The sequence below is a fragment of the Caretta caretta genome, chromosome 1 (assembly GCF_965140235.1).
Source record: "Caretta caretta isolate rCarCar2 chromosome 1, rCarCar1.hap1, whole genome shotgun sequence".
Lineage (NCBI taxonomy): Eukaryota > Metazoa > Chordata > Testudines > Cheloniidae > Caretta > Caretta caretta.
The window spans coordinates 157,321,447-157,346,675 of NC_134206.1; the positions used below are offsets into that span (position 1 = coordinate 157,321,447).

Sequence of the window (25,229 nt, forward strand, 5' to 3'; positions counted from 1 at the left end):
CCCCACCCCACAGCCTTCACCCCCATCCTCTGAGCCCCTCCCGCGCCCCAAACCCTTCATCCCCAGCCCCCTTGGGTCACAGGCATCAACAATTTTCTTCAACTGGGTCGCCAGAAAAAAAAAAAGGTTTGAAAACCACTGCCCTATTGTTCCAGACTCAGCAACAGTGTGACTCTTCCCGATTATGTAACCAACAGGTTCGCCTTTTAAAAAGGAGAAGACTCACTTGTGTGGCGTAGCTGGAAACTTACCAGGGAGCATGTGAGTAGTTTCCATTCATAAACTGATATTATTCAGCACCTTGGGTTAGGGTGACCAGACAGCAAATGCGAAAAATCAGGACAGGGGGAGGGGGGTAATAGGAGCCTGTTCAAGAAAAAGACCCCCAAAGCAGGGCTGTCCCTCTAAAACTGAGACCTCTTTTCGTCACCCTAGCGTGGGTGCATTTGAGCCCTTCTGCTGGGCGTTGAACGCTGCCGGCAGGCTCGGAGAAGCTCCCCGGGACAAAAGGGAGGCGAGTTTACACGGTGCGGCGTTGGCCCTCCCAGGTCAGCAACCCCTCGGAGGCCGTCGGGAGGCTGCCTTCTGTGTAGGCGGGGGTGGGGCTCGTGTCAGGGCGCGGGCGGGTCGCTCCCTCACGCGCCCCCTGCTGGGACGCGACCCCCCCAGAGGCAGCGCGCGGCGGGGACCGGCCCGCGGTCACCTCCCCGGCCCCGGCCGCGTGGGAAGGGAGAAGGGACCAGGCGCGGAAATCCCCGGCTTGGCCGACGTAGGAGGGAGGAGCCGGCTCAGCCCCAGCCTCGGCCCCGCGGCTGCTTCTCCACTTCTCCTTCCGACAGCCGCCGAGGCCCCGAGGCTGCCCGAGCAGCGCCCCGCGCCGGCATGGAGCTGAGACGGTGAGTGCGGCGCGGGGACCCCAGAGACTCGCCCCTGGTTCACACTCCGCCCCCCGCAAGTGCCTGCTGGCGCTGGGTAGCTGCGGGGGCTCCTGGTCGTTGTACCCAGCGCCCCCCCCCCAGGGCCGTCGCTCTGCTCCGAGCGCGCCCCAAAGACAAACCCTGGACAGCGCTGCCAGCCCCGCCGGCCGAGTCCCCTGCCTTCCTCGGCAATGGACAATCACTGAACCGGCTCCTAAACCCCCCGGGAGCCCAGCGTCAAACCGGGGGGGGGGCTGGTCCGGTCCTGATTTTCTTGCTGCAATAGGAGCATCTACTCTTGCTCTCTGTTCAGATGTTAGACATTGGGGAGGGGGGGTTGTTGGCATCAAAAACTGCGCGGCGCTCTCTGGATCCAGGTGCAAGGGCTGGGTGTCTGTGCTGCAGGAGGGGTTGTGGTGCGCCAGGAACAGCTACGCTTGCTCTCAATTTTGACAGTACAATTGGTGGGTGGGGAGGGGGGCTGACTACAAAAGTTACCAGGCTGCAGGAAGGTCCAGCTTTTCCTGCCAACTCTTCCCACTGACTGGTGTGTGGGTGTGTCTATCGGTAGGTTGATTCATTCCCACCCCCAAGCCATTTGGTGCGTTTGTGGTGGCTGTCAGGGTAAGGCTGAGGCTGAGGCTGCTCATAATTTAATCTTCCTTTATCAAGAGAGGGCAATAGGGGCAAACCAGGGGGCCAGGGCCAGGGCCTGATCCTGCTCCCAAGAAGTCAGCAGTTTCTGCTCCTTGTGTTATGGGGGAAGGAATGTGCAACTCAGATAAATCTCTCCTTGACACTGACTGGAATTCATAGGGGGGAAAACAGAAAACTCTATTGGGATTGTTATTGCAGGGAAAGGCTACTTGGCTGTTGAATAGCAGTGGTATTTTATTATTGAATTAAAAACACAAGGAGCAAGTTTTACAGCCCCCCCTCCCTCCCCCAACACACATACACATTGCAGTGAATCTGAAAACTGGCCTTTGTGGTTCTAACTAGCTTAATATAAAGGTGCTTTCTTTATTCTCAGGTTAAGAATTAGCACTTAGATCCTGCATTACCAGAGCCAAATTCTGCCCAGAGTCTGTGCAGAGACTTCAACTCCCATTGAATTAGATGTACAAATGTTTTTCCCTATAACTCTTAATTTAGACTCACTCATACTCCAGCAGGAGCGTAGGGTTTATCTCAAATTCCTAACTTGCATGAAAACTACAAAGTGCCTTGTCTCACTAGGATTTTACCTTAGGATAGTTCTTACTACAGGTGGTCTGAAAAATTCAGATCAAACCTTTTTGGTTGACATTTGCCAATTCATTGAAATCAAAACATTCTGCAGAGACAGTTTGATTTTGACAAAGTTCCTCCAGAAACCAGGCAGGGTTCTAAGGGAAACTGGCCTGGTTTCCTGGCTCCTCGGCAGCCTACCTGGCAGACTGCCCCAGAGCTGGGGCTCCATCCCCTTGCATGGAGAATTTTGAAATTTTTGGTTTTTGTTCTGAATCAGATCAAAATCCATTTTGGAAATAGCAAAATCCTCCTCAAAACATTTCTCTGCCTAGCTGTCATTACCATGTGATAGAGGCACACACCCCTTTTCCTAGGGAAGACAAACCCCTGTGTGAACGCTTCATCTGGGAACTCGCAGTGGCTAAACTTTCTTGCTGCATGTACAAGTTGATTCTTCCCCAAGGCCAGTTGCTTATCATGCCCCTTTCAATGGGGGATGTTCCCCGACAACACATTTTTACCATGCACTACAGCAAAGGAGATGAACTACATTTGTTTGTTATGCCTCCAATGAGACGTGGCAACAGAGTGCCAGGGCAGTTGTCAGTGGGTCATATTGAATAAGTCGGACTGCTCTTTATCATTCCCACCTGAGTCCCATCCTCTCCCCTTGACGACAGTAGGAGTTGTGGGAGCCCAGCACCTTTCAGGATTAGGGATACAGAGACAATTAAAGTGAGTAAAATGACTCGCACTGTGGGTTTTGTGATCAACCCCAACTCTGGGCTCTGCATGACTGATTCTGTGCTGAAAAACCACAGCAGTGCACCCAACTGTTTCATGTAGGTGGTTACTGATGTTTATTTGTGAAGCACTGTGAGAAGTAGAGAGCATGTCACTGCAGACAGACTTCCTTTTGGTTAAGGTGTGAACAATAGAAAGATCTAAACAAACGCATGTTTTATATTATCTGAAAAACTATAATTATGGAAAAATGCCATGAAACAGATAAAGATTTAGGGCAATTGAATTCTACATAACTCAGCTAAGAGACATATAACATTGAGGCACAAAGAGCTGTTCTTGATACAGTTTAGTACATAGTCAAGGTTTTTAGATTTGATTTAAATGTGAAACAAAACACCCAGTTGTTGCAACATGAACATTCTCATATTTTTTGATGTGCTCAGAAAAGCAAAAACACACCAAAAAATACATTGCAATTTTCAACTGCATCAAATCAATTCTCATGAGAAGAAGGTAAATTGTACATGTAAATATGCAGATGAGAGTGGGAATTATAATCTCGCTGGGCCAGTGTGAGAATGAAGAAGTGAAACTTTCTCCTGTCTCCCTGGAAGTTTAAAAATAAGGGGGGGGGGGGGTGGCGGGAGAGAGAGGAAATAAATGGAGAAAAACAAACCATTTAAAAAGAGACTAAGGGATTGATCCAGTTTCCATTTAAATCAGTGGAAACCATTCCCACTCCAGTTGGTGCAGGAATTAATCCCAAATGGGCATGATGCAGAGGAATTCCTCTGGTTTCAAGGAAAGACTGAATCCTCTCACCTGCTCAGGTTGGTGCTCAGTAACTGAGCCACTCTGCAAGCACTGTGGACTGCAGCAGCATTAACATCCACTTAGGAGGGAGAATGGTCAGCCCCTGGATCTGTCTTGTCTAAACTCTGGACTGAAATATTAAAATTCTAATCCAGTAACAACAGTTTTATATTGACACCAGTTATGCATTTGTGCTACATAGCACAGACAGCCCCACTAACACTTGTTACTTTCTCATTGGCACCAGCAATACCTCTTAAGGGAAATTCCCTGAAAGGTCCAATGAAAGACAATCAAGCATTGTTGTCTCTTTGGTTCAACAGGAAACTAGACCCAGTGCCAAAGCCAAGTGGGGGCCCCCAGAAAAATGGGCACTCCCGCACCCCAACCCTGCTCCCCAGTTGGAGCGCCGGACGGGTGGGCAGAGTAAGGCAAGCCTCCATGTCCAGACCCCATTTCCCCGGCAGGAGTACTAGGTGGGCGGAGTGGAGCAAGCCCCTGCACCCCAAGCCTACTCCCTGGCTGGAGGGAGGGGGACTGCAGGCAGAAGGGGTGGGGAGGGGCCGCCACTTGCTCTGGCCCAGGGGCCCCACAAACCCTAATCTGCCCCTGATTAGACCTGTTGTTTAAGAAGGAAAACAAACAAAACCACAGGATTTAAAAATAGTACCAGGGTGAATTTTTAAAGGAAGGTATTCTAGAGCCATATGTTAGATAGAAACACACACATACATATACATGCACACATGGATCATGCACTATCCCCTCACAGCTCCTAGTGCTAACCAGACTGTATATGCACCATCTCCACACAGTGACTGAGCATGCTGCCTCCAGCCCAGAGCTACAGGAGGGGAGCTGGATTTTCCCTGTAGTGGCAGCTCCCAGCTGCTTCGGGCTAGGATAGGCCCAGGCACTGGAACTGAGTGCAGGGAGCCCGTATCTCCTGTCCTCTCAATGCCCCCCTGCTGGCACCCAGCATGTGTGGAGGAGGAAGCAGTCTGATTTGAATGCAGAAGGGACATAGGCGCCAACTTTTCCAGGCGCCACTGGGTACTTGCCCCCATCCCAACCCCTTCCCCAAAGTCCATGCCCCAACTCCACCCCCTCCCTGCCCCTATTGGATCCCTTCCCCAAATCCCTGCTTGCAGCACTGGGAGCGAAAGGGAGAAATGGAGCGGCGGCGTGCTCAGGGGAAGAGGCGGAACGGACGTGAGCTGGTGCGGGGGAGTCGGGGTGGGGAGCTGCCAGTGGGTGTAGAGTACCCACCAATTTTCCCCATGGGTGCTCCAGCCCCGGAGCACCCACGGAGTCGGTGCCTATGAGAGCAGCTTCACACAGCCACATTTGTTTTTATCAGAGAGCCAGAATAATGTGAGCACCCCCTCCCTTTCCACCCCACCCCCAAATTTATCCTATCTGAGGCTCAAGATGGGCACGATTCAATCTCAGCCATAAGAGCTTTGTTAGACATAAAAGTGTTATGGCTTTTAAGTCCGATTTCATACATCTGTGAAGAGCTAGTAGTGGGGGGGTTATACCAATGGTATGGGGCAATTAATTAATCACTGTCCATTGGGACAGGGCATTAGCCCTGGAAAGACCCCAGATGTCAGCATTGTTATGTATAGAGATTCTATTTTCAGACTGTTTTGGAAAGTGTATGTTATCTTTATTGGTTTTCATTTTTATATTTCTCCCTCCCAAGTTCTGAACAATGAGACTTATGACAGTGAAGGCACCTGGACTTTATAGGGGGGAGGGTTACAAACATAGCTTTAAAAAATATTGGGACTTTCTAAAACATTCATAAAATAGTTTTTTCCTGTAACATATGACATATACAAAATACTTATTTGTGATGACTGGAATGATCTGCATAACCCATTTGTGGCTTTGCCACTTGGGAACAATGCAGCCATCCCACAGTCATGCCAGTGAGGCCTTTATACCACTCCACACCATGACGTATTCCCTATATATATATATATATTTTATCTATGTATATATTCCCATACACCAGGGGTGGGCAAACTTTTTGGCCTGAGGGCCACATCGTGGTTGCAAAACTGTATGGAGTGCCAGGTAGGGAAGGCTGTGCCTCCCCAAATAGCTGGGCCCCCACCCCCTATCTGCCCCCTTCCCACTTCCCACCCCCTGACTGCTCCCCTCAGAATCCCTGACCCATCCAACCCCCCCTGCTCCTTGTCCCCTGACCGCCCCCTCCTGGGACCCCCCCACCGCCGCTAACCACCCTCTGGGATCCCACCCCCATCCAACCGCCCCTTCTCCCTGTCCCCTGACTGCCCCACCCCCTAAAAGACCCCCCCAGGACTCCCATGCCTATCCAGCCTCCCCTGTTCCCCATTCTCTGACCGCCTCCCCCCGCAGAACCTCAGCCCCATCCAACTGCTCCCTGTCCCCTGACTGCCCCCTGGGACCCCCCACTCCCCGCCCCATTACCATACTGGAACCAGCCACACCGCCACCCTGCCCTGCAGGAGCTGTGGGCCAGCGCACTGAGGCTGTGGGGGAGGGAGAACAGTGGGGGAGGGGCCGGGGACTAGCCTCCCCGGCCGGGAGCTCAGGGGCTGAGCAGGACGGTCCCGTGGGCCGGATGTGGTCCGCAGGTCATAATTTGCCCACCTCTGCCATACACCCAAGAAGGTGATCTGCATAGTCAACTATTTTTTAAGTAGTCACATCAACAGGTTTCATGGACATGCCACAGACGGATCCAGTCAACTGTTAATCAGAAAGGTAGATAGCATTGGTTTCAAGCCCAGTATAGTGTATTTTCCTTCAATTTATTGCCTTTTCCCACAGAGTGATAATTTTAAAGTGACATTATGTAGCTGTCAAATATGTGGGTGCTTATTCTGAGTCTATATAATAGATACTGCTACCCATATGTTGTTTCTATGCTACGCTACTGCTATTGTATTTAAAACTGTGAATAGTACGGATGCACTTACAATTGCATTATCATCATTGTGCTTTTATCTTTTGGGTTTTTTAGCTCTGGACTTTGGTTACTGTTTCTTTGTGCTCTGGGATTTGGTAAGTTAAGAAAAAGTTATTCTTATTATTATCACTTTTAATACAAGCATTTTTTGAATATGCAGAATATGTATATGCACAACATAAATCAGAAATCTAAAAAGTACTTTTGAACAGGAATCATAAAGATTCTTTAATATGAGACTTTTTGTAATTTGCATAAAGAATGTCAAATGTCCTTGTGATTTTATTAAGGACACTAGGACTACCTGGGGACCTTTATTCGGACTAAATAATACCTTACTGCCTGAGAACTCTCATTGAAGTCAATGGGAACACTCATGAAATACAGTACTGTGCAGAATGAGTTATCAGAATCTGGCTCTGAGTTAATATGAAAAAGGAGCTAAACAGTGCTGTGTGCAAATGCACTAGCCTTAACCTCTGGAGAGAAAGATTAACATTTGCAGCACAGTTTTGAAAGCCCTTCCTGCACAGAACCCCTCTGCAAGTTCTGGCCTTGGGCTGACCTAGCGATCAATGCACAATCAACACATCTGCCAGGAAGAGGCCTCACAACTAGAACATTAAGACTTATACAGATCTGCTTTGTCAGTGTGTCTCAATTTCGATACCAGTAATACAACTAGCACCATACATTACTGGTAAGCACCAAACATTTCTCACGCTCTTGATTACTAAAAGCTCCCCAATTTACCCCCAAATAAAGTGTGGGTACGGGGATAGAGAGACTATCAAATGAGATTTAAAGTATTTTTGCTGTTTCATAGAAGAATGAAAAGTTGCCCCATTCTTCTTAGACACAGAATCATGTACTTTTGGCTGAGTCGTTTAGTGTTTGTTAAAACTGTACATACCTAGTCACAGCGCACTCCACCTTGGCATGGGAAAGGGTGTTTGTTGAGAATGTGACCCTACCACATCAGTAGTAAATGTACTGCAGTATACCGTGACCTTTCCATTTAGGGCCACAATCTGCCACTCTTATTCATAGCAAGTAGTACCTTTGTTCACAGGACTGAGGCCTTTTAGTGTACCTCTACACTGGAATTAAAGCCCCACGGCATGACTGCGCATGGCCCAGATCAACTGACTCGAGCTCCCAGGCTCAGTCTGCAAGACTGAACATTTCTGTGTAGACATTTGGGCTTAGGCTTGAGCCTGGACTCTGGAACACCCCCCACAGCTTGGGCTCCAGCCTGAGCCCAAATGTCTACACAGCAGTTTTGCAGCCCCACAGCCAGAGCCCTGCAAGTCTGAGTCAGCTGACCCAGCCCAGCAGCGGGTGTTTAATTGATGTGTAGACATACCCTTAGGCTATGTCTGCACTGCAGCAGGGAAGTGTGATTTCCAGCATGGGTAGACAGACTTGCACTAGCTCTGCTTGAGCTTGTGTACTAAAAATAGCACACAATAGATGTCACGGCACTGACAGCAGCTCTGGCTAGCTACCCTAGTCCAAGCCTGCCCAATGTTCTGGGTCAGAGCCTGGGTGGCTAGCTCAAGCCATTGCCAGTGCCATAACATTCACACACTAGTTTTAGCATGCTAGCTCAAGCAGAGCTAGTGCAAGTCTGTCTCCCCAGGCTAGGAATCACACCTTCCAGCTGCAGTGCCGACATACCCTTACACATGTTTAACGTGTTACCAAAACTTGAGATTTTATCATGATTCTTACAATATTTGGTGTTCTTCCTCCAAGCCCCAGGTCCTGATCCAAAGCATATGGAAGTCAATGGAAAGGCTCCCATTGACTTCAGTGGGCTTTGGCTCAGACCCTTTGAGTCCTGTGATTTTGTGAGAATCTAGCATTTATTTGAAGGGGGGATTAAAGTAGGTTTCTAGCCCCTATGACTGTGGAGAAAAACTTGAAGTAACATAAATGTGTTGAGAAACTAGAAGGCAAAGGAATAGAACGCAACATTAAAAATCACAATATTATTTTTTTTAATTAATCCCATGATCTTGTGAGGCCTGGTTTTTGTATGCTTGGGATTGGCAAAACTGCATTATGCACATTACTAGTTACATTGGACTTTCATAGGATTACTCGTGTACGTAAAGTTAAACGTATGCTTAAGTAGTCACAGACAGAGCCTAAAACACTATTCCTGGGCTTCCCTGTTAACAGTGATGATGCTGGTGCACAAATGAGGAAGTAACTAGAGAGGATTCATGAGGTCCTAATAAGCCCTCTTGGAACACAAACACACACGAACACACAGTTTGCCAAAATGTAAAGAACTGAATGGTTAAGTAGAGTAAATAGCAGCCTTTTTAACCCTTCCACCATTCATTCCCTGGGCTGAGCACAACTCTTCTGCTGGGCCTTTGGGTAGGGGTGCCATCTCACACTGAAGTCTTGCTACCACCTCTAGACAACTGAAAGATTATCCAGCCCTCCCTCCAGAGAGGATGGCTGTCATGGATCTGAGATATCCGAGGGCATGGAAGAAGTGAAAATATAGGGAAGGGAAATCTGAAGAACCCCTAGGGGACAGATGGGCACAGTTTAAGAAGCTTTATTTTATATTAATAGGTCGGAATTTTTTTTAAGTTTCAGTTCTTCAAGGGACAATGTGCTGAGTGGGGCTGTGTGCGGACACATGGGTCAGTGCACACACGGCTCCTCACAGGATCATTGCCTAGCAGTCCAAGAGTTACTTTCATTTGCACTCATCATTAGTACAGTAAAAGTCATTATTAATTTTATTGTAGGTTCGATGTCTGGAGTCCTTCACTCAAAACTTAACAGCATTTCAGGGAAAAATTCTCCATATAGTGCCCTAATCTGTCACCCTTCCTCACAGTGTATATTACTTTCTCATGGGTGTAGTCAGGGACGGATTTAGGCGCAGGCGACCCAGGTGACCGCCTGGGGTGCCGGACTTGGAGTGCACTGGGTTTGGGGTGCTGTAAGGTATTCAAAAGTTTAACAAATAGAGGGGAGGGGTGCGCCAAAGACACTCCTCGCATGGGGCGCCATTTGGTCTCGCGCCAGCCCTGGGGTCTAGTCCCATTGATTTAAACAGGTCCACCCATGTACACAGGTTCCAGTCAGCATGCCTGAGTGTCTGAATTTTGCCCATGGAAAATATCTTCTCAAAAAATATATTTTATTTCTTTGTGTTTTAAGGAGTTGCTGTTCTTTACTTTAATTTTGCTATTTGTTGCCCGTTTAACGTGGGGACCATATAATGTTTGTTCAGAGATTCCAAGGCCAGAAAGGACCATTGTAATCATCTAGTCTGATCACCTGTATAACACAGGCCATAGACCTTCTCCAAAATAGTTCCTAATGCACACCTTTTAGAAAGAACATCCAATCTTGATTTAAAGATTGTCAGAGATGGAGAATCCATCACGACCCATGGTAAATTGTTACAAATGAATATATAATGTTACACATGATCTTTAAGGATCAGTAATACCAGTGCAAGTAAGGAGTACCTCAAGTGGAGTCAGTTACTTTGTTTCTGTTCTAGGTACTTGTATGTCCCTCACCCCTTTACTTGAGCACCTCACAATCTTTAATGTATTTGTTCTCACAACACCCTGGTGAGGTGGGGAAGTACTATTGTCTCCATTTTAATCCCCATTTTACAGATGGGGAATTGAGAAGCAGAGAGATTAAGTGGCTTGCTCATGGTCACGCACAAAGTTAGTGGCAGAGAAGAGAACTTTGAAGCTGTGTCCTTATCACTGGATCATACTTTCTCCCTTCTTTGGTGGCAATGAGATCAGAACTTGGCCCTAAGCAATTATTTTTCTTTACAAACAAGTGAATATTGATATTCTTGTTTTTAAAATATAAGTACTCCTTTTCAAACCAGCTGGTAAGTAGGATTGTGACAAGTATATTAAACTGCTTTTCTTAAGACTGATTTTCTCTTTGTTCCCCTTTTTATCTTTGTAGTTACTGCAGAGGAAAATAAGAAAGTTATCAGCACAATAGGCAGCACTGCTGAACTGAGTTGCATTTTTACTCCAGAGGAAAAAATCATTTTAAATAAGCTACGGGTCTTTTGGCAAATAGAGGATGGTTTAAAACCGTGTTCAGTGGTACACACCTTTAATTCTGGTCACGAGAACCAAAGCGAGCAGTGTGCAGACTTCAGAAACAGGACTCGATTATTTCAGGATAAGCTGAAAAATGGCACTTTTTCTCTGCTGCTGCTAAACGTCAGCCTGAGAGATGAACACACATATCAGTGCATAATACAGAAGAAGGACACGGTTTTCAGGGTTATTCACAGGGCAGATGTGACCCTCAAGGTAGCAGGTAAGCCCTTCTATCCCATATAAAACCAATATTAAACAGCAGTCTGCCACCCTAGATCTCTGTGGATGCTGCAGAAGGGGCATTTGTCACACAATAGGCTAAGGGAGGAGGATTTCCCCATGCCCCAAATGGTGGTGGTGCCACCACACTAATTTGCCTCCCTTAGACAATCCAAGCTTTTAACTCGGTCAAAGACAGTATCACAATAAACAATTCAAAATCATCTAGTCCTCCAACTTTTGAAGCACAAACTGTTTGGCTTACCCTTCCCTCAGCTGTTCAGAGAGGGACACAAGGGGCGGGGGAACACTTATGTTTACTGAGAGGGTAGTTAAACAAGGCAGTTTCAGGCAGGACTGTACCCAAATTCTGCCTCAGACAGGTACTTGGCCAAACCCCAGTGACAGTTTTGCTATTTGTCTTCAGATGACTATTTTCTTTAATGACTTTCCAAAGCCCAGTGATATCTGTGGCATGGCTGGCTCTACTGCCCCTTTCCCGAGAGCCAGATGTGACATGAACCCAACACAGGTTGGGGGTAGGGAGTAAAAGTAATTTTTTTTTCAGAATCAGGTGCCAAAATGTATTTGTGGAAAACAAGCTTTAATAAGGACAAAGGGTGAGAGAAATCCCAACATGCACATAAAGGAACCACAAGTAACGTTCCGTTTGCAGTGCAGTGTTACTAACTTGTTATTGCCATTATAAAATATATTGGTAACCAAATGCAATAGAAAGAGTAATATGTATTGTGCCGTGTTTTGGGAGGCTGATTTACGGTTGGTATTGATTCTCATTACAAACATTCTGCTGTAATGATCCACTTTAATACATTTATACTTCATTATTCAGTAACTGTACAGCTATTTGGCTTCACCCAAATACCAATTCCAGCTAGTCAGATTAGCTCAGCTTCAGCAACACACTTAAACACGTTAAAGTTATGGATGTGCTCAAGTGCCTGGCTGAACCAAGGACTGTTTAGGACAGGGACCATCTTTTGTCCCATTTGTATAGCACTAGCACAACAGGGTCCAGTTCTGTGACTGGGGATCTTAGACACTATGTAATACAAATAATAAAAGTGATGGTTAGATATTTGGTACATTTCTAATTTTTGGCTCCCTTCCAGCAGCTGTTCTGGTCCCCATCCTCCCCCCAATATTTCTTTCTGCTTGGAATGATGAAGTGATCTATTTTATTATCACCCGTATAGGTTTCATAACCTCTGATCTCCTCTGCCTTATTGCATTTATTCACATCATCCCTATCCTAACAAAATCCAAGACAGAGACTCTGAAGCTGCGGATAGCAATTCTAACTCTGCTTAACTGACTCTTCATTTCTGGCTGTTGTAAACAGTTCAGCTTGGAGCAAATGTTACTGTGCAGTTCCCACAGGTCACACAGATGTGAGGAAGCAGAAGGGCATTAGCCTCACTTTGGCCAGAATCTGAGTTTTAAAAAAAAGTTAGTCCCTAATCCTCCCTGATGATCACGAGCCAAGGCCTACACCTGGCCAACACCCTGTTGAAGTCAGTGCATACTGTACAGGTGTTGGGGTGAATCTGACTGTAGTATCATAGCCTTAGGCAGTAAACTGAAAATAAGAGTAGATCCTCTTTTGGTGTTTCCTGACACTCTCAGAATTAAAGCCCTGGCCTTGTGAAAAGTATCCATGTCCTCTGGAAGTTTATTTATCCAGATGGAAAATTAATGAAAAAAATACTTTGTAAGCAAGCTGGGAATTTATGTTGTAAAGAGTTGTTTGTGGCATAAAGCAGTACTTCATTTGTTAATCTGATCTGCGTTCATATACCACTCTTTATTGCTTTGTGATATTTTGGAAGACTGAAAGAGACAAAGTCAATTAGTCCCAAATAGCTTTAAAATAGTACTGTGTGCAAAGGAAGGTCTGGATTCTGCCTCCTAGATCCACGCATGGATTGCATTCCTCCATGTGGAAATAGGGAGATCTGCCAATTCCTTACAACCATACACCCACTCCTATCACTTGCAGAAGTCTCTCTACGTGGTCCAGGGTTCCTTATTTGTGCAATGGAACTGTGTTGCCAGGGAATGAAGCAGACAGGGAATGCAGAGGACATAGGATCTCCATGTGGATGACCCTAGCCTCATGCAGTTCTGCCAGGCTCGGAGGCAGGACTTCCTCTGTGCAACTGTGTGTGCATCCCCATCTGCCCTGATGGGCATTGTGGGGGATCTCCACAAGGAGAACAGTTGGGAGAGCTCTGTTCTCTGATACACCTCCTACAACCTCTTCCATGGCAGGGCCTGGTCTGAGTTAGTTCAGAATCTTCTTGCAAAATGCTACTGAACTGAGTTTAAGACTCTTTTCCCTCTCGTTTGGCCTTCTGCCTCCTTCAATAAATTACTGAAGTAATTGGCCAAATGTCCATGCAGGCTGATATTTACGTCTGAGCTATGAGTTTGTAATCCCCAGAACCTGTGCTTTATAATCTGTCATTACTTAATCTTTTGAAAAGATTATAAAATGCTAATGATTTTTTCCTTTTCCAGCCAATAACAGCCTGCCAGTACTGAGTGGACCTATAGGAATCCCCCCAAATATTGGAGAAGAGGTGACATTAAGTTGCAACTATAGCCAAGGATACCCAAAGCCAAACGTTTACTGGATAAATAGAAAAGACAACAGCTCCCTCCATCCATCATCATTAAAGATCATCCAAAACAACGATAGCACATACAGTGTTTTCAGCACACTGAAGATTGAAGCAACTTCTGATATAAAAATAGGATGCATCATAGAAAATGAACTACTACAGCAAAATCTAACTGTCCTCTGTAAGTTGTTTAATATATGGCAAATAACAGATGTGTGTTTGTCTACGTGTACATGTACATCTCTGATGAGTAGCAGCCTCATTAAGAGTGGGATAGTCCAGTGGCCGACTGAAATGAGCTTAATTTTTAAAGCCTATATAAATTTAGACCATAGTGTTTATATTTAAATGTGACTTTTTAAAAATGAAGCTAAACACCCTCTTAAGCCTCCCAGGTCTGCACACAGATCATCGTTCCTCTGTGTGGAAGTAAGAAGCACCATCCTGATCATAACGGTTCTCTCCCACTCCCTGCCCCCCTGCAACAATTTTGGAATCACTATGATTCCCCCTTCAGCTCCTGTGGGAACCACACTAGGCCTAGCTCAGTGCTGAAGGATTACTTTCAAAGGAAAGACATTTTAATATGTGGTGGATCCATGACTCCTGAAGTCCCACCACATTGGTTTACAACCACTCTCTTAGCTATGCTCCTTCTGTGGGTAGTTTTAAAGTTCTGTTTTCAGTCTCCAAAACTGATTTGAAGAAAAAGAGAACCTGCTGAAACTAGGTTCGTACCAAATGCCTAATTGGATTATTCAGCCAAGCACCAAATAACTGGAAATGATGTTAGGCCAAAGCATTGAGAACAATCAATGAGAGACACATGGATGATAGACAATTTATTGCTGATGGAAGTTATTAGTAATAAAAACCAAGACTTAGCCACTCAAACTCACAAAACAGATAACCTTTCCTGTTCTGTTCAAATCTATGTTTACATGCTGTAGCACACATAGTGTGCTAGATGCCTTATAGACAAGCATAAAGACAAGATAGAGCCTTGCTCCAGACATTGCAATCTTAGGCCCCGATCCTGCAAGCAGCACTATGTGGGTAGATCTCTGTGCCTTTGCAGAGCCAAATGCAGGGTCAGAGCTAAAGGGATTGTGGTGTTTGGATGTTGCTTGTAATTATTAGAATTGGGAGCACCGGCTGTTGGAAGTCTGAAAGGACAGGAAACAGGAAGGAGTGAGGGAGGAGTTGAAGAGGCTGAGGGAGAGTTACTGAGGGTACAGCAGCAGCTTGGAAAAGAGGTTTCCACTTTATTTTTTAAAGTCCTGTTGAAGTTTGTTAGTACCTTGCCTGGCTGCTACAAGAGGGATCTATCTTGCAAACTCAGTGAAGTAATACCAATGAAATCAACGTGATTACTAGCGTGAGCAAAGATCCATGAGTACAGATTGCAAGATAAGGGGCATTTGGTAGCTTGCTAATGCCAACATTCCACCCTGTAGGAAACAGGAATAACCTGTTCACTATTATCTTCCTAAAGACATTTTGTCACATTCATTCTGAAAAGAATTATTTTACCTTTTATAAGGTTGATAACTTTTCCAGAATACATCTCTCTACTGTTTTTAGAAGAAAGCAAGCAAACAAAAAAACGTAACCCCACTGAAATCAATGGGAATTTTGCCATTGACTCCAACAGGGCCAGGATTTCACCCATTATTCTGAATGCACTTGTACTGATTTTATTGCTTATTTACAGCAGATATTTAAAAAATTACAAGTCTATAGGCAACAGCTCAAACCTACTGTCTGCCATGGTTGCTGAATGGAAGGGGAATCTGGAACCAGGAAAAGAGGAGAAGAAGTGGTGTATGTCTCCTGAGACAGGGCAGAAGAAGAATGGGCTATAGGGTTAAGAGTATAATATGAGCTGGCCCTGAGAAGGTGGGGAGAGGACGCAACCTGTGTTGTAGGCAGAGACCAGAAGATATCGGAGCTTTCTCATCGCCTCTCTTGTCCCTTACTGGGGCATCGTCCCTACTAGCCAGGAGGAAACGAAGCAGCATAACCAAACCAGCAAGTGCCCTGAGGAAAGGGTGGGGATTCTTATGTAGGGGTGCCAATTTTGGTTGGATGTATTCCTGGGGATTTCATCACAGGACTTAATCTTTAATTAAAGATTAATCTTTAATTCCTGGAGCCTCCAGGCCAATCTTGGAGGGTTGGCAACTCTGTTCTTATGGCACATGTGAAGAATTGTTCTGCCAAAGATTTTTGCCAGCGGAATATACTTATTAGAACAGCGGAATACTTATTAGAAGCCAGATTTTCATAGAAAATCTAGTTCCAGTAGGTTTTTGGAGTAGGAAACAAAGTTTTTAAATGGCTGTAGGGGATTTTCTCCACTAAAGGAACAATGTCAAGATGGCAGCTGAGTCTTCATAGCTCCTGCAGGAGCCTACAAAATCCTGTACTTGGTCCAATAAGGCAGCATCAGTTTTAAAGTAATATCATTGTGTATCTGTGGGTTGTGAATATATAAATAAATATACAGGCACAAGAATATGTACTCCCTAGTGCTGTCACTTGTGTAGTGTGGTGACCTGCAGGATGAACTGCAGGGTCTCATGGCAATTGCTAAAACATGACTGCCATTTTGGGTTGTCTTCTTAGGGAATCCTCATGGTCACTGGGAGGCTTTGAAAGCTTTGGGACCAGATATCCAAGGAGTTACAACTTACACCAACTAAGGATCTGGCCCTCATTCTTGTTTGAAAACAAGTCTAATTTTGAGTACACAAATCACTCAAAAACTAATCTTCGAAAGCTGTTCAGTAGATTCCTTTCTCAGATGAACATATCCAAAATGACAGCCAGCTTTGGTGTGGGAAGGACTTTGTCACTTGAACACCCATAGTGCTGTCATTTTTAAGAGAAGTTGTGTTACTAAATCCTTCCACAGGAGGAAAATGTATGCCTAAAAAGTGTGTGTAATAATAATAATAATTAATCATTAAAGACCATGTAGGTAGAAATTTGGCCTTGTTCAGAAAATGGTGGTGGGATGAAAGCTATTTGTATAGGAGGGCTATAGAAACCTATAGACTTGTGTGAATCTCATGTCTATAAAATGCACTTGAACACTCATCTGGAATGAAATTTGAGAGCTTCTCTATTCCTCTTCAGACTCGGAAAACATCACAAACTCTAACTCTACCAAAAGCAGTCTGTTAGAGCTAAATAAACCGGGAGCTCAGGCTGGAAGCGTCCTTGCCATTGCCGTTGTGTTAGCTGGTCTAGTTGTTTTAACCTGCTGGCTGTGGAAAAGGAAATCCCCTTACCGGAAATCATATGCAGGTAATTAAACCATTTACACTTGTTGGTCAGATATGACTAGTTCTTTTCATTTTTCCAAAATATTTAATATTCTACAATTTGTCATACGTAGTTGTGAATTCTCTACATTATAAGTGAAACTAGAGCTCATGACAAGTGCTGAATTGACAACACTGGGAGCTATACTCTAAATTAGCCACAAAACTGGTACATTTCATGTATATTTCATGGTGTTATACCAACCTACCTCACACCAGAGGAACCATTCCTTTGAATGCAATGGTAGTTTGGGCTCTACATCTGTTCAGTCTTTGGCTTCTCTGCCGAGACTATCCACAAGAGGAGTGTAATGATAAGGAGGGGTTTGTGTAATATGGACAGCTTTCCATTAAGAACTGGTCTGAGATCACACACAAATTTCATATAGACCAAACCAAAACTGGATGATAATCACTTGGAGTTATCACCTGTCTTGAGAAGATTAGAATCAGTGATTTACAGAATCATAGAAGTGTAGGGCTGGAAGGGACCTTGAGAGGTCACCAAGTCTAGCCCCTGGATGAAAGCCCCAGATCCTATTACAAATTCCGTACTCTACCAGTTTCCTACAATTTCCCAAGTGAGAATCAATCATGTCTTACTATAATTCCATGTAACAAACAATCAAACAAATCCTCATTTACAAATACGATTGCTTGCGTTTCTGCAGCTGCCCACACAGAAATTTCAGCACTTTACAAAATAAAACAAAAGAGAGCACCCATAGATGTCTCGAGAACAAGACTGAAGATATACTAGAGCTGGGGTGGGCTGGGGACTGTTGTCTCAAATGGTGAAAATTTGAGATTTTGAAAAAAAAAGTTCCATTCCGCATCAGAATGAAACAGACACCTTATGAAAATTTTTGCAAAAAAAGACAGAGAGAATCACCCCAGAATAACCAATAGCCTGGTGGTTAAGACACTCACCTGGTATGTGGGAGCCCTGGGCAGGGGTTTGAACCTGGGGTCTCCCACATCCTAAATGAGTGCCCGGATCACTGGACTATTGGCTGTTCGGTGGTGGGTCTCTCTCTGATCCTTCCTCCCCCCACGCCCCCAAAAAATTCCAACCTGAACCTGAGAAACCCTCCTGACTAACCTTTCGTCCAAACCAACCCTTTCCCATGGGAAGTGTCAGTTTTAACAAAGCAGCATTTTCCAGGAAAAAAAGAGTTTCATCAAAAAATTCCCAGCCAGCTCCAATATTTACCCATGTATGTGCGCTCTCATTGTGGAGCAAATTGCAGAGATGCCAGGGAGAGCATGTGAGACTGGGGGAGCTTTCCCTCTTTGTCCCCATGCAGGGGCTAGCCACAGTGTCCATTCAAGTGCCCCCTTCTGTATCAGCTGTGCTCATTTGGGGCTTTGCGCACAGGCGCTGACTCCTAATGGCGCCGGTGGGTGCTCGACCCCCCGCCCCTTTGCCCCGGCCCTGCCCCAATTCCACCCCGCCCCGCCCCCTCCCCAAAGTCCCTTCCCCAACTCCACCCCCTCCCTGCCCCTATTTGACTTCTTCCCCAAATCCCCGCCCCGGCCCTGCCTCCTCCCCTGAGTGCACCACGTTCCCGGTCCTCCCCCTCCCTCCCGGAGCTTGCTACAGCTGTTTGGCGGCAGCAAGCCTGGGAGGCAGGCAGAGGAGCTGGGATGTGGCGCACTCAAGGGAGGATGTGGAGGCAGAGGAGGAGGTGAGATGGGGCAGGAAGCTTGGCTGCCAGTGGGTGCAGAGCACCCACTAATTTTTCCCCGTGGGTGCTCCAGCCCTGGAGCACCCAGAGTTGGTGCCTATGGCTTTGCACTTCTCTGAGGCACAATACCTCTCAGAACTGCCACAGGGTGGTGCAAAGCCACTCCAACCCAATGCAGGGCTGTGATTTAAAGCTATAGTCTCAGCATCCAAACTCCATTATGAAATATCAAGGTAACTAAGTTATGCAGTGTAGTTGTAGCCATGTCAGACTCAGGATAATATAATTAAGTGTAAGATGAACTGCTAGACAAGAAGGTCACTTGGCCCAACAAACCTGAGGCTTGTAACTTTTTCCTTATGAAGATTAATGTTGTGTAGAGCCAAGCTGGAATTATTCATACAGGCCTGGAAATTTACAAAACCTTAATTTGTATCTTTAGACTGTTCTAATGTTTTCATCCTTATAAGTCTAGAGAGGTAGTGAGCGAAGGTATTTGCTAACTGTATGATGATTTGCCTGCTTTCTTGTTGCCTCATCCTCCCCTTCCATTTGTGGGTTCCATCCACCTGTTGCCTACACTGTAAGCTCTTGGAAGCAGGGACTCCTTTTTCTACTGTTTGCATAATGCCTAGCACAATGGAGCTCTGATTCTTTATTGATGCTCCTTGGGGCTACTGCAGTTCAAAGAAGAGATAATAAACCACCTCACATATTTAAAATGCTGTATTTCTTTTAACAGATGTTCAACAAAATGAAGATGGAGCACAGCACAATAGTAAGTAGTGAAAGATCAGACACACTCTTACCACAGGTGTCTCAGGGGCTACATAACTTCAGGGCTCCCGTGCTACAACTCTCTATAAAATATTTGATTTGATTTTTTGTTTTTAAACTGCGCAAGATTACCCATTTCTGACTTCATACAAATTCAGTATACGCCTCAAAAGTGCTGCTCTCTTCCTTTCTGTGTAACACCTCTTAGGGGGACAAATCCTTCCCTTGATCAAATCCAGATAGTTCCATTTACTTCAGTGGATCTATGCCTGTTTACACTACCTTAGAATCTGGCCCATATCTTTAGAAAATGTGTTATGTACTCTCCTTTCCCCAACGAAGAAATACAATCTAAACCTACAGCCTGTTTAAATCTTGTACTCTTGGCCATTAAAATGTTATGTGGCAAGCCAGTTTAGAAGGGCAGTACCCATTTGTAAAAAAAGAAAACAAGGCATGATTTAAAAACAAACTCAGATCTAGTGAAAGCAGACAGAGATAGGATTGTCTGGATGACTACTTGATATTATTTATTGTGTGACAAGTGTTAACCATATCCTATGCTGCATCTGCAAAATTAGCTAGAGATATGGTGGATCTGTGTGGAATTACAGTATAAAAGTCCAGAAAATACACTGCTTTAAAAGCATATAATCAGCCGCTATAACAACTGCTCTGCACCAATACAACTTAAAATACCTAATGCAAGCAAGCATCCCTTACATCAAAAAATGCTTAGCTTTTCATTTCTGATATATAAACTGGCTTAATGAACAATTTACATACTCCCCAGACCATTCTGGGCTGATTCAACAGACCATTTAAAATCAACAGACATTAAACCATTTCCTGCTTAATGACCTTTTATAAACAATGGGTTTTCTCCTCCAGACAGCAGTGAAGTCTGTTTACATGGTACAAGCAGTTTATTTCAAGTCTCTTGATTTATATTGAGTGCTTCTTGGCCAAATCCCAGGACCTGGCCCATAAACATGTAGTTAAGTGAAAAACTACTTGAGTCACATTAATATTGGTTGTAGTAAATATCTGTGTTACGGTGGGGCCCCATGGTGCTGGGCGCCGTACGGACACATTAAAAAAAAAAAAAGACAACCCCTCCCCTGCAGGTTGGGGTTCTCTCTGTTCAGGGTCAGACCCTAAACACTAATCTGGTTTGCTTTGGCTAACAACGGAGCGTAGGAACATGCCAGGCCCACTCTCCCTTTCCCCCAGGCACAGTCCTGTACCAGCCGTGGGAAGGGGAGGTGGTTCACGACTCACTGCAGGGACGGGTCCGCTGTGTCTTCCTGCATCTACTAGTTTGAGAACCATTTTGTGCCAAGAGAGCAGTGCAAAGCTTCCCTAGTGCACCAGAGGATCTGGCCCTACATCATTTTAGCTTTTCAGTCTAGTGGTGCAGGGTGCGTGTAGCCCCATGTGAAAACACCCTGGGCAGATTGAAGTGGCCATTCCACTTTTTAGTGTTAAAGCAAAAAATTCTTCTGCTTTAGCTGTTTAATTTTCACCTTATGGAAGGTCAGATCATTTACTGGGAAATCCTCACTGATATGAAAATAAGAGGGTCAGCTGAGGCTTGGCTATATTGCTACAATACAGGAATTTTTAAAGTTAATGCCTCTTTATTCTAGTGGCAGCTGAAATGAAACAATGTTGAAGTAGGCCATTGTTTGAGGGAGAGGGGGCATTTCTTGCATTTGCAGGGTGAGATGCACTTGAAGATTAAGGTCTTGACCCTACAACTAGATCCGCACTGATGGACTCTAGGGCCTGACTGGAGTCCCATTGAAATCATGGGGCTCTGTGCAGGTGCAGGGATCCACCCATGAGGATTCAATTGCAGGATCTGGATTAAAGGGCCTTTTCTATCTTTGACTTCATGATCTTTCTCTGTTCATTGATTGTCAGTTAAGCACATTAGTAGTTTTTGTCTATAAAACGAATAATTATTTTGTCTTTACAGCACACGTTTAAATGGGAAATTCTCAGAGAATTTGGGCAGCTGGTGATGTACCAAGAGAATGTTGAAGCTAAGGACGCTATGTTGAAGCCAAGGATGGCAGCATTATCTGAAACACGAATGGCATAGTGTTTCCAGAGCATGGGCCAGGACAGATGGCAAAAACCTTCTCTGACAGAGGAGAGAGCAAAATCCACCTGCTTTAGTCTGCCACTTCTAATCAGCAGTTGCGCTGGTTTTCAAAACACTCTTCAAAACACCTGTATGAGTGAAAGGTACAATGGTACCTTGATGCTGAAGCATTGGTTCAGGAATGAAAGACTGCCAACTGTTATTTTGTGTCAGTCAAAGAATGCCCTACTAGGAGATAAGCAACTGTTTTTCAGCAGTGCTGAAAATTCTCTCTGCCTTTCAGACTTTTCATAATGATTACTGAACATGAAAAATGGCAGCTAGGCAAGTGAAAACTGCAAGACTTTGTGTAGAGCAAACATCATTGCCTGTTTTTCTTCTTCCATGCATCCTTTCACTGTTTCTGGGCAGCCGCAATGGTAACACAAAAATATCCCGAAGCTTCCAGCTTAGACATGCAGAGGTACAGGTGCCTGTAGCTGAACAGAACTTCTGAGTATGAACATTAGGAAGCCTTATTTTATTGCAGTTTAAGTGTGCATTCTACATTTTACAGAGTACTCTATCAAAAAGGGAGTCTCCATCAGTTGACAGAGCACAGAAATTACCTGGATTCCTAGGAAGTGTACAGCACTACCTCAGCACTGTCTGGGCTGAATTCAGATCAGCAGTTGCCTGTGCATATACTTTGGAGACAGGACAAAAAAACACAGGGTGATTATCCTCATTTTGGCATGTCAAGCATCAACCACTCCCTCCCTCTGGGATACTGGAGGTTTGAAATACAATCTTTCTGCACACACTCCCCTCCACCCCCATAAAAACAGGTGTGTAGAATGCCATTTGCCATTGATACAGCAAGAACATCATTAACGGACAAAGTAAATGTTTGGTGAAATCAGGGCCATCCTTAGGATTTATGGGGCCCTATGCAGTATTATTAAACTAGTAACCTACGCCTGACGGCAGCCCGGGCTCACATGTGTATTTTAGATAAGGGTAGTCTTTTGGAGGATTTATTTTAAAAACTATATGTCTGAAGATCCAAGCATTTAAGGCTAAAGATGAATACTCAGATTGTGCATCTAAAAATCTATGCAAGGATTTTTTAGAGATGTGATTTTATAATCTTCAGCAACATACTAATGAAATATTTTTAAAGCAAATTTTAACCTAAGGTCCTGTGGACGAACATGTTCTGAGTAAATATTAAAATAATGCACAACTGTTTTTGTCAGTAAATTCAGAAACTGACAGAATATACCTGGGGGTTGGCAAATGCCTGTTAAATGGCTTCATTACCACTTGAAAAAAGAAAAGGAGGACTTGTGGCACCTTAGAGACTAACCAATTTATTTGAGCCATAAGCTTTCGTGAGCTACAGCCACTTGAATGGCTCTTTAACAGTTTCAGTGTTGCCTGTGCCTAGTGCACAAGGAGAAGTTGAAAATACGATCCCTGTAAAGCTGCCATGGCCAGGGCTCCTGTGAGTGAAAGATGTAAAAATCAAAGCAACTAATTTTTCCCAGTGCGTAGGGTTTTGAAGGAGGCTTAATTTGCTTGCTTCAGGCACTTTACTCCCTCTAGATCCATCTCCATTCTGAATTGTACCACCTTTATGCCATCCAAATGAAAGAATCATAACCCTGCTTTTCCAAACTATGCTGGGGATATGGCACCGGGTGGCAATGGTGGGTTAGTGCCCTGGCTTCTCACTTTCAAATCCTAGTTAAATTAAAATAAATTTGGTGGCCACATTCCATCATTGTGCATATTACAAAACCACCCGATGATCTGATCTGAGTGTCTGCTGAAGCAATAGTTAAGATTGGGCTAACAAAGCAGTAACTTAAGAACAAGTTAGATGAACCCCTGTCAGGAATCCTGCTTGAACACAGGTGGATGGAATAGATCTCCTATTGAGGTCCCTTCCAGCCCTACACTTCTATTATTCTACCAGCAGGTTACAACACCGACCCAACTTTTTGTGGGAAGATTGCACAGCCTTAGTCTGCTCTAGGTCTAGCCCAAGCTCCAATTAGCACTCACTTTAAGGCAAACTAGATCTGCTCTCAGATTTTAAGAGGGTGGGGAATGTTTGGAAAGTACACAATGCTGTAAGCAGTATGGGAAGAAAAGAGGCATTTAAATACTTTGATTTTTAAATTGATTTGTCCATGAGCTTTAAAGAGAGAGTGATACGTGTGTGCAACTTCTAAATATATGCAAAAAGAAAAGGAGTACTTGTGGCACTGTTCTAAATATATGTGAGCAAGAGAAAAGCCTGGTATATTTATGACTACAGTAGAACCTCAGAGTTCTGAACACCAGAGTTACGAACTGACCAACGAAAACACACCTCGTTTGGAACCAGAAGTACACAATCAGGCAGCAGCAGAGACCACCTCCCCCGCCCCCCCCCCCCCAAAAAAAATACAGGACAGTACTGTGTTAAACGTAAACTACTAAAAAAAATAAAGGGAAAGTAGCATTTTTCTTCTGTGCATAGTAAAGTTTCAGAGCTGTATGAAGTCAGTGTTCAGTTGTAAACTTTTGAAAGAACCACCATAACGTTTTGTTCAGAGTTAGGAACGTTTCAGAGTTACGAACAACCTCCTTTCCTGAGGTGTTCAGAACGCTGAGGTTCTACTGTAGTTTAAAGAATGTGAATTTCATGTTGCGACTATGCTGCCTGCTAGTCTGTGATAACAATGTAAAGGAAGGCATGTGGAGGGAACACATGGCACACGAAACTGTTCTATACATTGAGATTTTGTTGGTTGGTTTTTGTTTCTTGTTATGAAACAAGAGGATTTGATGGACAAAATACGCATTGCTTGGTCTCTAAGGTCTCTGGGGAAAATTCGAAGTTATACTGAACTCTGTTCCTTGAGCGTTTTGATTAATCTAGCTTCAGCCTGAACACATTGCACAATGGCGTCTTAAACCAGAGCTGTTCATCCCCAGCTGGGGCTGCAAGCTTGAGGAGTTTCACAATATTTTGCAGGCAAGATTAGAAGGGTGCCCTAAACTACTTCTGATACCAGCCATTTTCTTTTTCTTCCTTGACCTAGACATTGGATCTTTTCAGCAGTCCAAAGTCTGTCTGTATTTTGTTTTTACTGACATCTGGAGATATATTGATAAAAAGCTATAGTGTTGAACGAGATACCCTACAAATGTGAACAAAAGCTGTAAATGTATCCATTCCTTAATGGTCCAGTACAACATCCTGCAGAAGTTTTGTTATCTTTCAGATCAGATATGGCTGGCTTTACCAGCCCCTATACCGCTATCATGCCTTACACATATGTACCTTTTCTAAAAGCACCTTTCTTCCTTTGTATTCCTCAGACAGAAAAGGCCACACCTATTATCTGGAGATGTAAGAAATGAACGTAGCAACTCTTCTTAATAGTTTTGTTAAGTTAATTATATTTTATTTGATTAGATTACTGTCGTGTGTAGCAAGTACTGAATGGTGACCACTTGATTTTGCCAGTTTGATGTATTTGTTTGGGTTATGTCTTATGTTTTGGAGGCAAATTCTAGGTTACTATTATGTTACAATCAGTGGGACCAGGATACAAGACTGACTTATTTGTTCTTCTGTCCTGATTAGTTACCATATTTATGGTTCCAATAAAACAAGCCCTGATTTAGCTTGT

At 44.5% G+C, this 25,229-nt stretch overlaps 1 protein-coding gene across 1 annotated transcript; it reads left to right on the top strand.

Moving 5' to 3' along the window:
• Positions 1 to 618: 618 nt before the first annotated feature.
• Positions 619 to 25,223, top strand: ICOSLG (inducible T cell costimulator ligand). Its single transcript, XM_048865037.2, has 7 exons — positions 619 to 896; positions 6,730 to 6,770; positions 10,648 to 11,013; positions 13,554 to 13,838; positions 16,799 to 16,969; positions 19,417 to 19,452; positions 21,433 to 25,223. Exons 1-7 carry the CDS (start codon positions 883 to 885, stop codon positions 21,441 to 21,443), a joined length of 924 nt encoding a protein of 307 aa, XP_048720994.1. The 5' UTR covers positions 619 to 882; the 3' UTR covers positions 21,444 to 25,223.
• The last annotated feature ends 6 nt before the right edge of the window (positions 25,224 to 25,229 follow it).